Here is a 12,928-nt window from a genome sequence, read left to right as displayed (position 1 = left end):
TACATAAATATAGAATTGTACAGTTTCACAAAACAATATTTATTTTTACATAAAATTTCCAATATCTAACGCGAACTCACTAACATGATTGACACATTTTCCAGCATCTAAGCATAGGAACTGGATAAATAACTCAATTTTGTATACTCCTACTTTGTATTTTTATTTTTTTAGTACAATTATAGAAACTTGTTTGGGAAGTTCTTGTGTTTGTTTGGGAAGGACAAACCTTAGAAGACAACAAGGGAAAACCTTTTACATCACATTCATTATCTATAAGTAACGCCTTATCTAACACATTCTAGATATTACAAATTTATAAGCCTGTTTCACTTTTTGAGGAAACTGTGACATCCTAAAAATACAGCCAAAACTATATATTCAGAAAAATCACATTTTACAATAATCCAAAACAGTTTTTCCACTAAGAATTTAAAATTTTAGAAACGAACGAGCGCTCAAGGACGAACGTCCTTGAGTACAATTACAACATAACGAACGAACGCGCCAAGCCGCACGTCTTACAATAAGAGTTACAAATGAAGTCGAACGCACAAATAAAAACCTGACCGAACGGTTTACATGGTACAAATACCGAACGGCCAAACTTAAAAGAAAACGAGTGAGTAGGTCGAACGACCACTCAATTCAACAACTACACTACTAGTCGAGCGTCTCATTGCTCGGTCTTCACTTCCACATCAACCAGGTTCTCTTCGTTCAACGCCTCTTCCAAACGCTCGTCTCCCACTGCTCACATCCACACGGATGATCATTGCAATGACAAGACGGACGTACATGACGAGACAACACAAGGAAAAACGCAGGATAAGCTTATGTAATTTAACTCATGCATCAACATATAAATTCCAGCAAATAGTTCATTTCACACATACATATCAACGTACGCATTCATCACACATCAATATATTTTAACGCACGTACGAAATAGAACTCAACATCACTGACTATCCGGACTGTATGAATTCCCGTGTAGCTACAACGATCGCGCACCCGGGTGGTGCGGTAACTGGCACTCTCATCAGCTGCCACCCGAGGTTAGTCCGTTCCGTCCAAATTACAGTTATGTGACGAGGACCTCCTGTCGTTCCCACGCATGACATACCCCCTCTATGTGAGGACGAGTACTCACGGAACATCAGGATTGGATCGTCCGCTAAGTCTGGCCACGGTTATACTTTACAACATAATCATAAGAGTGGTTCCTCCCCGGAACGCTCGTTCAACATTCATACTTTCATTTCATCTCATATACTGTTCATCATTCACTATTCATCATACATTCATACTTTCATTTCCTCTCATATACTATTCATCATTCACCATATGTCAATCCATAATCATTTTCATCATTCATAAGTAAAACACCAAAAACCGAACGTTCTGCCCCCAATAAGACCGAGGACGAACGCTGGGAGTAAGACCAAAGGACGCTCGTTCGAACAAGAATACGAACGGCGGAATTCCAAGGACGTACGGGAATAGATGCATAATACACTGTTCATTGGACGAACGTTGTTTACCTTGAGAATCAATTTAAGGAACTAACGCTCGTGAATATTCCAGAAATAATTTTAAGTGTAGAGGCCCTAGGTCGAGTACATTAAACGCGAATATTTCAAGACTTCAAGGAAACGTTTTGAATAAAAATTCTCATGTTGAACCCACTGCCAATCAATGATCGAGCGTAGAAAATCTGAAGTTGACGTACGCTATTTCAATAAAACCGAACACCAATTTGAGCAAGCGCTCATTATAAAAGACCGAGCCCCATTTTAAGACGAGCGCTCAGTATAACCGAACACCATTAGAGCGAACGCTCAGTTTGAGACCGAGGACATTTAGTACGAACGCCCAGTTCAAAATCGAGCACCATTAGGACGAACGCTCAGTGTGAGACCGAGCACCAATTAGAGCGAGCGTTCGGTATAAGACCGAACACCATTTAGAACGAGCGTTCAGAATAAGGCCGAACGCTTACTCAGTGCGAGCGTTGGTGTGAGACTGGACGCTGTTCTGAATGAACGTTAGGTTGGAGACCGAACGTCATTCAACTTATAACAGTAGATTTGATAAATATACTTAGAGATTGTCAAAGTAGTATTTACGAACGGGAAACATACTATTTCATATATATATACACAGAAGGGAAATTTATCAAAGAATATTGGATATAACAATGCTTGGCCGAACGCTCAAGCATATTAGTTTGACACGAGGACGCTCGTCCTCAGCAGGGGATCTATCCAAATGAAAGAATCCCACTTCCGTTGTTTTCATCAAGAAAACCGAACGTTCTGAGACCGTTCAGCAACGAACGCATAATATCGTGGGGAGAGTTTTCTTATTTCATTCCATATACATTCCAGTTCAAAATCTCATAATTTCATTCCTTCATATCATAAACAAATTCTCAGGTTTCATACGATCCATATAATGTAAATCCCACATATTTCATATATCATGCATAACTCTCTCATATTTCATTCTCAATCATGTAAACAGCGAACGTTCATGCAATTCAATCACAGCAACATCATGCATTATACTCATGCAATTAATAACGAACGTTCATACCACATACAACAAACCAGTTAAATTAAATAAGCTTCCCTTACCTGGAAATGAACGAACGTTCACAGACGCACACAGACGTTTCTCCACTCAGACTCTACTCACCCACGCTCGTTAATCCACTATACGGACGAACCCCAATACCAAAAATTAGAACTATCCATTTTTAGAAAAAGACGAACGTACAACTCAAACTGAGTTTGCATGCACAGGAAAGCGAACGTCAGGGAGCAGGAATGGACTTACCAGTCCAGCTTCGTCAACCGAACGTCTTCTCTGGAAGCCCTGGATGTCGTGTGTCCTTCCACGCTGCCGGAACCCAGAATTGGAGGAGATAAACTTGGTGTTTCTCGGAGAGAGAGAGAGCAGAGAATGAAGAGAGAAGGAGGAGAGAATGTAGAGAGGGAGAGTAAGGAGAAAGAATTCTCAGAAATGGAGGAAAGAGGGATGTGCAGAGGGAGTGGATAATAAGTTCAGATCTCAGATTTGCTTTCCACTCCCTTTCCAGCGCACGTCCGGTCAGGCAGCCACGTTCCCTGATCGGACAGCGCACGCCTCCACTCAACCAGCGCACTCCACCACGTGTCTACCAACCCACGTCGGACGGTCGACCACTCTACAGTTGCCACGCGTCTTCCACTACCGTCGACGCACGTTCTTCCTGACTGCCCATGCCGGACGCCCCTTCTGCAGCGCACGTTCCCACCATGCTCCTGACTCAGCTCCACGTGCGATAGCTGGCGACCGTCAGTGGGTGTCAGGCGCTGCTGTCGCCCATGTGCCCTGCTGGTGTGGCGCGTCCTCCTGCTGCCACGTGGACTCCACCGGCGCACGTATTTTCTGAGGCCTGACAGAAACAAATAATAGTGGTGTAATCTTTAAATATATTTTTGTTATTCCATAAACTTACATTATTATTTGAATATTTAAATATTTATTTTGTTTATTTATAATAACGTTTATGTAATATAAACATGTATAAATAAACAAACCTTCTTATGTAATAATAATGGTGTTATTCCTTTCATATATCAAATAATTAACTAATAATATTTGTAATCAGTATAAATTTATTAAATTTAGTAACGAAAACGTATATTTTAATCAAAATATTAAATGGGCTTTTGTTAAGGAATAAGATCGATCGGTGCCACGTGAAGATCAAATTCACATGCAATGTTTAATCATTTATTCGTTTTCTATTAATTTCTTTGGAAGATTAGGTTACCAATCACTAAAACATCAAGAATCTTACAAACAATAACAAGAAAATAAAAGAAAAATGCAAAAATTCTTAAGATGCTTTTATTACATTAGGTTGGTGAGTCTTGAAATACATGCATATAGATCAAGTGATACCTTTCATTGTGACTCTCATTTAATTTACTTCTAGTTTTGTCATTTTCCTCCATAAAACTCGCCAATAAATATTATCTTTATCTAACGTTTCAATTATTATATGTGCAAAAATATACATAACCTTGTGTTGATGTGATGCAAAAACCTTATCAAACAAAATCCTCACGATAAAGTTTCTTATATATATATATAGGAAACTCCGTCGAAACTCTTAACCTAAAAAACATGAAAACACGTTGAAAAGAAGAAGAAGAAGCATCTGAGGGAAAAGAAACGATGATCATGATGATGAACTCAACAACACTGAAGGAAGAAGCAAGAGAGAAAGAAGAAAACGAAGAAGAAGAAAAAACAATGGCAATATGGGATTGTGGTAGTCCATTATATGATTCTTATGAATTGGTGTCTCTTGATCATATCATTGATAGGCATCTAATGGCATTCCCTTCTTCCAATGGATCATCAAAGCACATCATCACCAGATTCACTCATCATCATCATCATGATAGGGTGCCACAAAAATCCAAAGGGTCTGTCATAATCACAGGCATGAACAAAATTTCAGTGAAGATGTTGAAGAAGAAGAGGAAGAACAATGAAGAGATCAAGGGAAATAATAAAACGAGAAGAGGCTTTGCTGGATTTGTAGTAGGTTTGCTTTATTCCTGGAAGAAATAAGAACATTGTGTGATTTAATTTCGACATTAATTAAGGATGTAAAGTTTTTCTTACAATCAATGAGTTTCATTGCATCTGCAAGAACTGCTGTGGTGGTTTTCATATCTAAATTTTTCTGCTTTAATTTTCTTGCTATTGTAATTTTCTTCAATAATTTTATGATTTATTTTTACTATGTGGGTGCATGTTATTTTATTGAGAAATTTAATATTGTTATTTTTTTTACTTCTCAACACATATTTTACTCCTTTTCCTCTTTTCTTTATATAAAAGATAACTTCAAATCAATAGGTTTTGGAGAAGAGAATAGAAGACAAATACTTTATTTATCAACTAAACATGTTATATTATATTTTAAAAAGAAAAAGATTATCTTCGCCTCTTTTTTCTTTTCAAAATCTATCAGTTTTTAAAAATAGAAAGTAAATAAATACTAGTTTACAAGTTAGGTGGATTGTATGTAAAAAAGATGCAGCAAAAGTTGTAGTAAATAATATACTTATCTAAATTTATATCCGTTATGATGTGTGATTTATTGTTTGTAAAAAGAAATTCAAAAACAGACTTTTACTGAATTTAGAAAATGGAGTGCTCTGAATTTTGTTTTAAAAAATATCATATTAAATTTATTCATAATAAAATAATAAGAATCATCATTTACCTAAAATCACAGAAAATAAAAGAAGCAATAAATTAGAGCTTAATAATGCCGTTGAGATAGTGTAGATATTTTTTTAGGCTTTGATCAAAACTGTTCGCTATAATCTGAAGTTGATCTTCGGCTAGCAAATATTAGATAGAGGCTTTTACGTTCTGTACCCCCACAATTTCTTCACACACTCTCCAACTTCTCAACTTTTTCAGGACAATATTTCTAAAATGAAAATTTGAAAATAATATTTTTGGAATAAAATTTTCAGAATGTGATTTTTGAAACGATGAAATGTATTTCAGAATAAATTTTACGAAAAGGAATTTTTGAAAAACAAAAATCAGAACTCATAGAATGCCTTACAGATTTATTTTTCCAGAATAATTATAAATAAAATATATTCTAAAAAGAATTTTCAGAAAAAATGAAATACATTTTGAATTTTTTTTTCAAAACGAGTTTTTTTTCTCTGTATTTTCTTTATTCTTCTGTTCAACATTCTTCTTCTCTGCGGTGATGGTGAAAGTGGTGACGATGGCGGTGTGATGTCATGTAACAATGAGAGAGATATTCGAATCTTTTCTTGATATTGTAGGGATACAGATAGTAAATATGGGTGTGCAAGAAGCAATAGACTTGGATGGAACACAAAAGTTGATTTGGGCCTTAAAAGTACAAAAGTTGATAAATTTCTGTTGTCATAACCCAACCCAAACCACAGGACACTATACATTCTGTTCCTATAATACCACCTCAAGACTAGGAATGTTCAACAAAATAAATAAATAAATTACACTAATTATTTCTAAAATTTCGTGAAATTACTCTATTTTCATATATAAAATTTGTAATTATTTAAAAAACCTTACACATTGTTTCTTATAAAAACATGATTATAAATATTTAAAAGAACACAGAAATTATATAATGTAACTTTTACAAATAAACATCATTTAAATATTATTTGTTTTATTAAGATAGATAAGCAAATATGTGAATTTTAAAATCATTATATAAGATGAGTTATTCTTAAATATATACTTTAAGTAAACTATCGTGTGTAATGTCCAACGAAAACCTAACTAATAATATTCGCATTATTTAATAATTTGTTTAATAATTTAAACTAAATATTATAAAAATCACATTATTGACATTTTGACTTATTTATATTGTCCCCTATAATTCATATCCATTTTTCCCATAAATAATAAAATAATAATAATAATGCTTGAAGATCCGGCAAATTTGACAAAGAAAAATCACTTTAAGGATTTGGTTTTAGATTCTTTCGAGTTTGTTGACTTTTCTACCTAAAATATAATAATTGATTTAAAATAACATCAATAGAATTTTAACTTGGTCCGGGGTTTGGTCCAAGAAAAGGAAATATAAAAATTTAAAAGAAAATAAATCAAAATTATAGATAACATAAAATATTGTTTTCATACTTTAAAAGTATATTTATTAACTCATTTTAATCGAGTTGCAGTTAATTTAACTATTTAATCAGCTGGCGAACTAGCTGCTTTGTTGAATTTAAATTATTTTAAATCAATACGCTTTAATAAACAAACAATAACAGTTTTAATATTTAACATTTATATATCTTTAAATATGTGACAATTTTTTGTTTTCATTTCACAATGTCACAAGTTTCTAACTAAGAGGAGATAAAATTCAAGCAAGATAATTAATACAAAGGATTTATTACTAGAGATAATGGATATGACAAGTATTTATTACAGAGACAATGGATATGATATATTTTAATATTTGTTTATAAAATAGATCGGTTATGAATATTATATTTCTATTTCGATGATAATAGGTTAAATCGAACGTAGATAATTATTATTTGTTATTTTATCTGGGAAAAAAAGTATTTATATAGATATTTGTTTGAAAAGTATTCATAGATATTTCAAAATTTATATATACTTTTGTGAATATTTTAAAAAAAATATTTTATAAATTTTTAAAATAAAATTTAAATAAATTATAAAAAATATAATTTTAATTAAATTTAATCTAATAAAATATAAATTAATTTTAATTAAATTAAATTTACCTTAATAAAATATAACAAATATCTATAATACTTACACTAAATCTGTTTATAAGTTAATATTAAAATATCCGTAAATAATAAATATTTATAGACACCAACTATTTATCACAGATTTTATTTGTGAATAATATTTTTCTATTTATAAATATTTATTATTTATAAAAAATATAAATAAAATTTAATTTATATTTTATTATATTTAATTTGATTTAATTTATTTATATTTAATTTAATTTATATTATATATTATTTTTGTAATTTTATTATTAAAATTTATAAAATATCAGTGCATATGTATGGATAATGAGAGTTTTAAAATATTTATGGATACTTTTAAACAGATATCCAAAATAATAAAATAGATAACAGATGCAAATTTTAATGTTTAATTGTGAATCAGATAACAGAGAAGCAGTATAATAAAAATAAAAATAACACTTTAAACAGAATAATTAATTACAGATTTTTCTCTTGAAATGCTAATAATGACGCTCTTATATCTATCAACACGCTCTTTTAATAATTCCTTTTACCATACTATTTTACTTTTACATTTATTAAAAATTACATGAAAAATATTATTGTGAGACCTAACTTTTATGATTTCAAACAAATTTCAATCAATAAAATGTGTCTGTCACAGTTTTCTCTTATTTAAATGAAGAAAAATAGAGTTTATTGAAAAAGTCAAAACAAAAGGATATTTCAATGAATGAATAAATAACGGATTTAAAGATATGAAACTGAGAGAAAGCAACCAGAGACACACACGAGTAGATCCACGGGGCAGAAAAGTCATTTTAAATTTAAATTTTATAATTGACTTAACTAATGTGTTGACCACTATTAATTGCCAACTGTCAATATATAGTGATATAATATTAAAACATGTTTCATTGAAGCACACATCTTAAATTCGCCATGAAGAAAAATATTTTAATTTTAGTTTTAGTTTTAATTTTAATATACAGCAATTGAGTTGTTTTGGTGACGAAGTAATATATGAAATGATGGACATTAATGGTTGTATGTCATACACGTTATTTATAATAATCATGAGTCAATTAACCTCTCATCATAATTACAATAATTAACATAATACTCTTCAAGTTGACTTTGTCCACAATTTGCATTACAATAAAAACTTTAACACATAAAATAATGTCATTGTAAAACTGTAAAACATTTATAGCGATATAATTAAATAAATCTTGAGCATTATGAAGTTTAATTGATGTTTCTATGATTTGTGAAATATCAAAACTATGTGTAATTTGATAGTTGTGGTAATTTTAGTATTGATAGGATAAAATTGAATTAAATTGGTATACATAAGTAAACCAGTTTGATGTATAAATATAGTTTCACATAAAATAAAATAACAGCTTATGCGAATTTATATACATATAAGATATAAAAAGTATATTAGAATAGTACCAAAAATAAATATATGACTTTTTAAATAAGAGTGATTTTTTATGTTAACCATAAATATTAAATATAAAGAAGTCTCATTTATATTAGAACCACGAGTCATTAACATAAAATTTTTACGTTTAATCTTTTATGATCAAATGTAAAAAATTGTGAGAGGTCTAGGCTTCCGATGTAAATGAACATTTTTATGTGTGATTGATTACTAAAGTTTCAACGTTGGATAAAAATTCTTCTAAATAATCATATAATTTAGTATGAATCCATCTAATATATTCTCAAATCATTAAATACCACAATATATAATTCAATAATTTTCAATCACAAAATCTACTTTTTAATAAAAAAAGTCTACTCTCAAACTAATAAAAAGTATCACAAATATGACTTTTAGCATAAATATTATACGAAAATAAAATATATAAATTCGAAAGACTCAAATAAAAGGACAAAGTCAAATGCATGTCGGTAACAGATAGAGAAAAGGAAAGGTGATATTGATTCAAAAAACAACACACCAATCAGAACAAATGAAATCAAACAACAATAAAGAAGGGTGACCCCACTCAACATCACCCTTTACTTCTTTCTAGGGTTTTGCAAGAAAATTTTTGAATATAAACAGTGTTCCATTCAATTCAAAAACTAATAATGGTCCTCATTAATAATTTTTAACTAATATGTATGAGTATACCTTTAAAGTTTACAACCTTAATAAAAAGAAAAAAAATATATATATATATATATTTTATTGCATAATTTCAAATAAAAATTATAATTATTTTTTGAATGTCCAATTTAAAATTTTAATTTTGTAGTTAGTTTATTTAATTAAATTTTATTAAGTTTATTCGATATTTTTCAATTAATATTAAAACGTGTTAAATTGTATAAATAATTTAAATGTTATCACGAAACATATTTAAAATATTAAATAAATTTTAAAAAAAATTATTAAAAATATGATTAAAAATTAAATTATGATTAATTTTAATTTTAACCAATACTAAAAATATATTCAATCCAAAAATAAATATCAATATCAATTGATACAGAAATTAATAAAATTATATGATTCAATTCAATGCTTTCTTATAACTCCTCCTTCCAAATAGATTTTACATTGTTAAATGTAAATTTTTAACATTATTAAAGGTATATATGTTTCTGTATGTGGAATTATTTTACATGGTTTAAGAGTTTAAATTAAAGATAAAATTGAAGCTATACATTTTAAAGTGAATAATAATTTAAAATATAGTGATTGACAGATTGATCATAAAAAATACTATAAATATATTTGAGGTCAAAACCCGATGATTTTCAGATATAATAATAATAATTTTGAAAAAAACTGATATTACTAGAAGCTTGGTTCATAGTGGAATCATGCAAAAATACTATACACACGTTTGGAATTCTATTCAACACGTTGTTTATAAAAGTTGTGTCAAATTTGATGTTTTACACAGAAGTTACAGTTCATGTTTGAAAAAGGAAAGTTACACGTGATTGATTATTATTTTTAAGCAATTTCAATGTTATTTCTTTTTCTTTTTTGGAATATTAGTAAATGAAATTCTCGTACTAAAAAATGTTTAAACACATACAAACATGTTAGTACGTAGTGTCTAGCTTTTAGCGTAAGTGAAAATTCATAATTTTGTTAATTGTTTCCGTTGGTAAGTTAGCATTCACTTATTTTTTAATTTTTAATGATTGGCAATAAATACATATGAATTTAATGTTAAATTGAAAATATGAAAACGAAGTTGATTTTTTTAATATATTTATAACATGGTCAAATAAATGTTTTTCTATAAAAATGGAAATTATACATAAAAGTAGGAGTTACATATTGAAAAAGAAGATTTATTTGTTTTAATTAAAAAAGACATGGAAAATTGAAACTCTACGAAATTTCAACATTCTATAATAGAAATCCAAGATAAAATATATTAGAAATTTAGAGTTAATCCTCACTAAATTTATTGATTTTTTTTAACCATATTTAACAAATTTGACTTCATCAAGAAACTCAAATCACCTAATTTATGGATTTATTATTTAAGTTTATGTTATTTTCTTAATAATTGAATTCTTTATGTAAGGCTTATTTTAATTCTCAAATAATTTTTATTTACTTTATATTTTACTTTACCTTCAGGTGTGTTAGTTCTTATTCATTACAACTTTACACTAAATTCTAGTTTAATTAATTTTTTTAAAATAAATTACCTTTTCAAAAAATATAGTTATTTTTCTTTATGTTTGATTGTTATTATTTTATATACAATGTATAAAGTTTAATGTTTGTCTGAATTTAAAATAATAATAAAAATAATTATAATTTGTTTTTTTAAATTACTTCAAGTTGAAAATCTAGTCTATACTAAAATCAAACTCATAAATCTTCTTATTTGAAATGTTCTGTTCTTTTATTTTCAAAATATGATAGAAAATAGAACCATAAGAAGTTAGTATGATTTGACTTTTATATATATATATATATATATATATATATATATATATATAACTTTGCTATTTTATGAGTTTTTGTGAATTTAATAGAACTAGGTCAACTTAGAAGACATGAAAGAAATATTGATTGAAAGTAAGCAATTTCTGGGATTTTATCACTTCACACGTTTGAAACGTCCTTCCGTAAAGAGATTCTTCCTCCTGCCGCGTTTGGAAGCTGCGTCTTCAGAGACCATTTCCTTGGGTTTAGAAAGCTAAAAACATTTATATTTGCAAATACAAGTGAATAAAATTTATGATCCATAATTCATATCTTCAAATATTTATTATTTGTTGAAGAGAACAGTGAGTATTTTTGTTTCGGTTATTTGAGGTTAAGTTATCAAATGCCTTCATAATTTGTCTTTTTGCTTTTTTGTCGTCCGGTCTCGCTCCAAACTCCGTTGTCTATTCTTGTCGTCCAGGGAAAATCTGTCAAAAATTCTCCGATGCCAAAGTCAGGACGAAAACTGTTGACGATTTGATCAAACAGTAATGAATGCGTAGTAAATGCAACTTGTGTAGTACTTACCTCTGACTTGTATTTATAGTTTTTGTTATGTGCTTGAGATTAATGAAAAGTTAATCACGGCTCAATTCCAGCCCAATAGCTCTAATCTTTATTTACCTCAATCTTCGTCTTAACGACCTGATTTACCAATCGGCCAATCTTGATCCCCCGCCCGTATGGTAAACCAGCATTACTCACCAGGGAGAGGAACGGACGGTCGCATTATACAACGTGTGAGGTGAATATCTACGCAAACAGTCGTCCGTCCATGCTGTCGGGAGTAAAAGATGAGAGAAACACCGATGGTTGTCTAAGTCTCGGGACTGCTTTCGGACCGGCCGGTCCATATGATACAATTTTAATATTTATTTATAAATAAGTTAGATATATTTTAATTAAATTTTATTGAATTAAATTTAATTAAATTAAATTTTAATTTATATTTAATTTAATGTATATATTTTAAGTTTATTTTAAATTACTATAAAATATTTTTTAAATATACCTGGATATCTACATATCTACAAATTTTAAAATATTTACAAATAATTTTTAAATAAATACTTAATATATAATAAATAATTTTTTTTACATAATAGATAAATAAATAAACACTGGCCAGACCCGCTGCATACATCGTGGGGAAGTTCCAATCGAATCCATTAATTAATTAACTTCAAATCTAATTCTTTGCGTTGACGTGATCTCAGCGTATGTTTATGTCACAGTTTTAACATTCTACTTATGAAATAGTAATAGCTTATTTTATTAGGATAATTTTTAATGAATTAAAATTTTAAAAACTAATGGATATTTAAGAAACGTTTTCATTATAATGACAACACGTTTCAATTTCATGTCCACATTTAATTTTTTTATAATAGGTATATTTATACCTAAGTTAATTTCATTTTAAATTTAATGTCAACTAAAATTGATTAATCTTATAAGTAAAAAGAAAAAAACACTGGCATGTTTTGTTTGGTTGTAGACACAATTATTTGGTTTTGTTTTTTCTCCTTGCGGCCCAACTAACTCCACTCCGTACAACTATCTCACGTTACTGTTTTTCGTTCTCTGTCTAAAAATCTACCCATAATAATATAAA

General features: G+C 29.0%; 1 protein-coding gene across 1 annotated transcript; it reads left to right on the top strand.

The window, feature by feature from the left end:
- Positions 1–4,181: 4,181 nt before the first annotated feature.
- On the top strand, positions 4,182–4,747 carry LOC128194098 (uncharacterized). The gene has a single exon (XM_052868841.1). The coding sequence runs from the start codon at positions 4,231–4,233 to the stop codon at positions 4,630–4,632; it is 402 nt and encodes a 133-aa protein (XP_052724801.1). The 5' UTR covers positions 4,182–4,230; the 3' UTR covers positions 4,633–4,747.
- Positions 4,748–12,928: the final 8,181 nt, after the last annotated feature.

The sequence above is a fragment of the Vigna angularis genome, chromosome 9 (genome assembly GCF_016808095.1).
Source record: "Vigna angularis cultivar LongXiaoDou No.4 chromosome 9, ASM1680809v1, whole genome shotgun sequence".
NCBI classification, from domain to species: Eukaryota; Viridiplantae; Streptophyta; class Magnoliopsida; order Fabales; family Fabaceae; genus Vigna; species Vigna angularis.
This window is presented reverse-complemented; position numbering and strand designations above follow the sequence as displayed.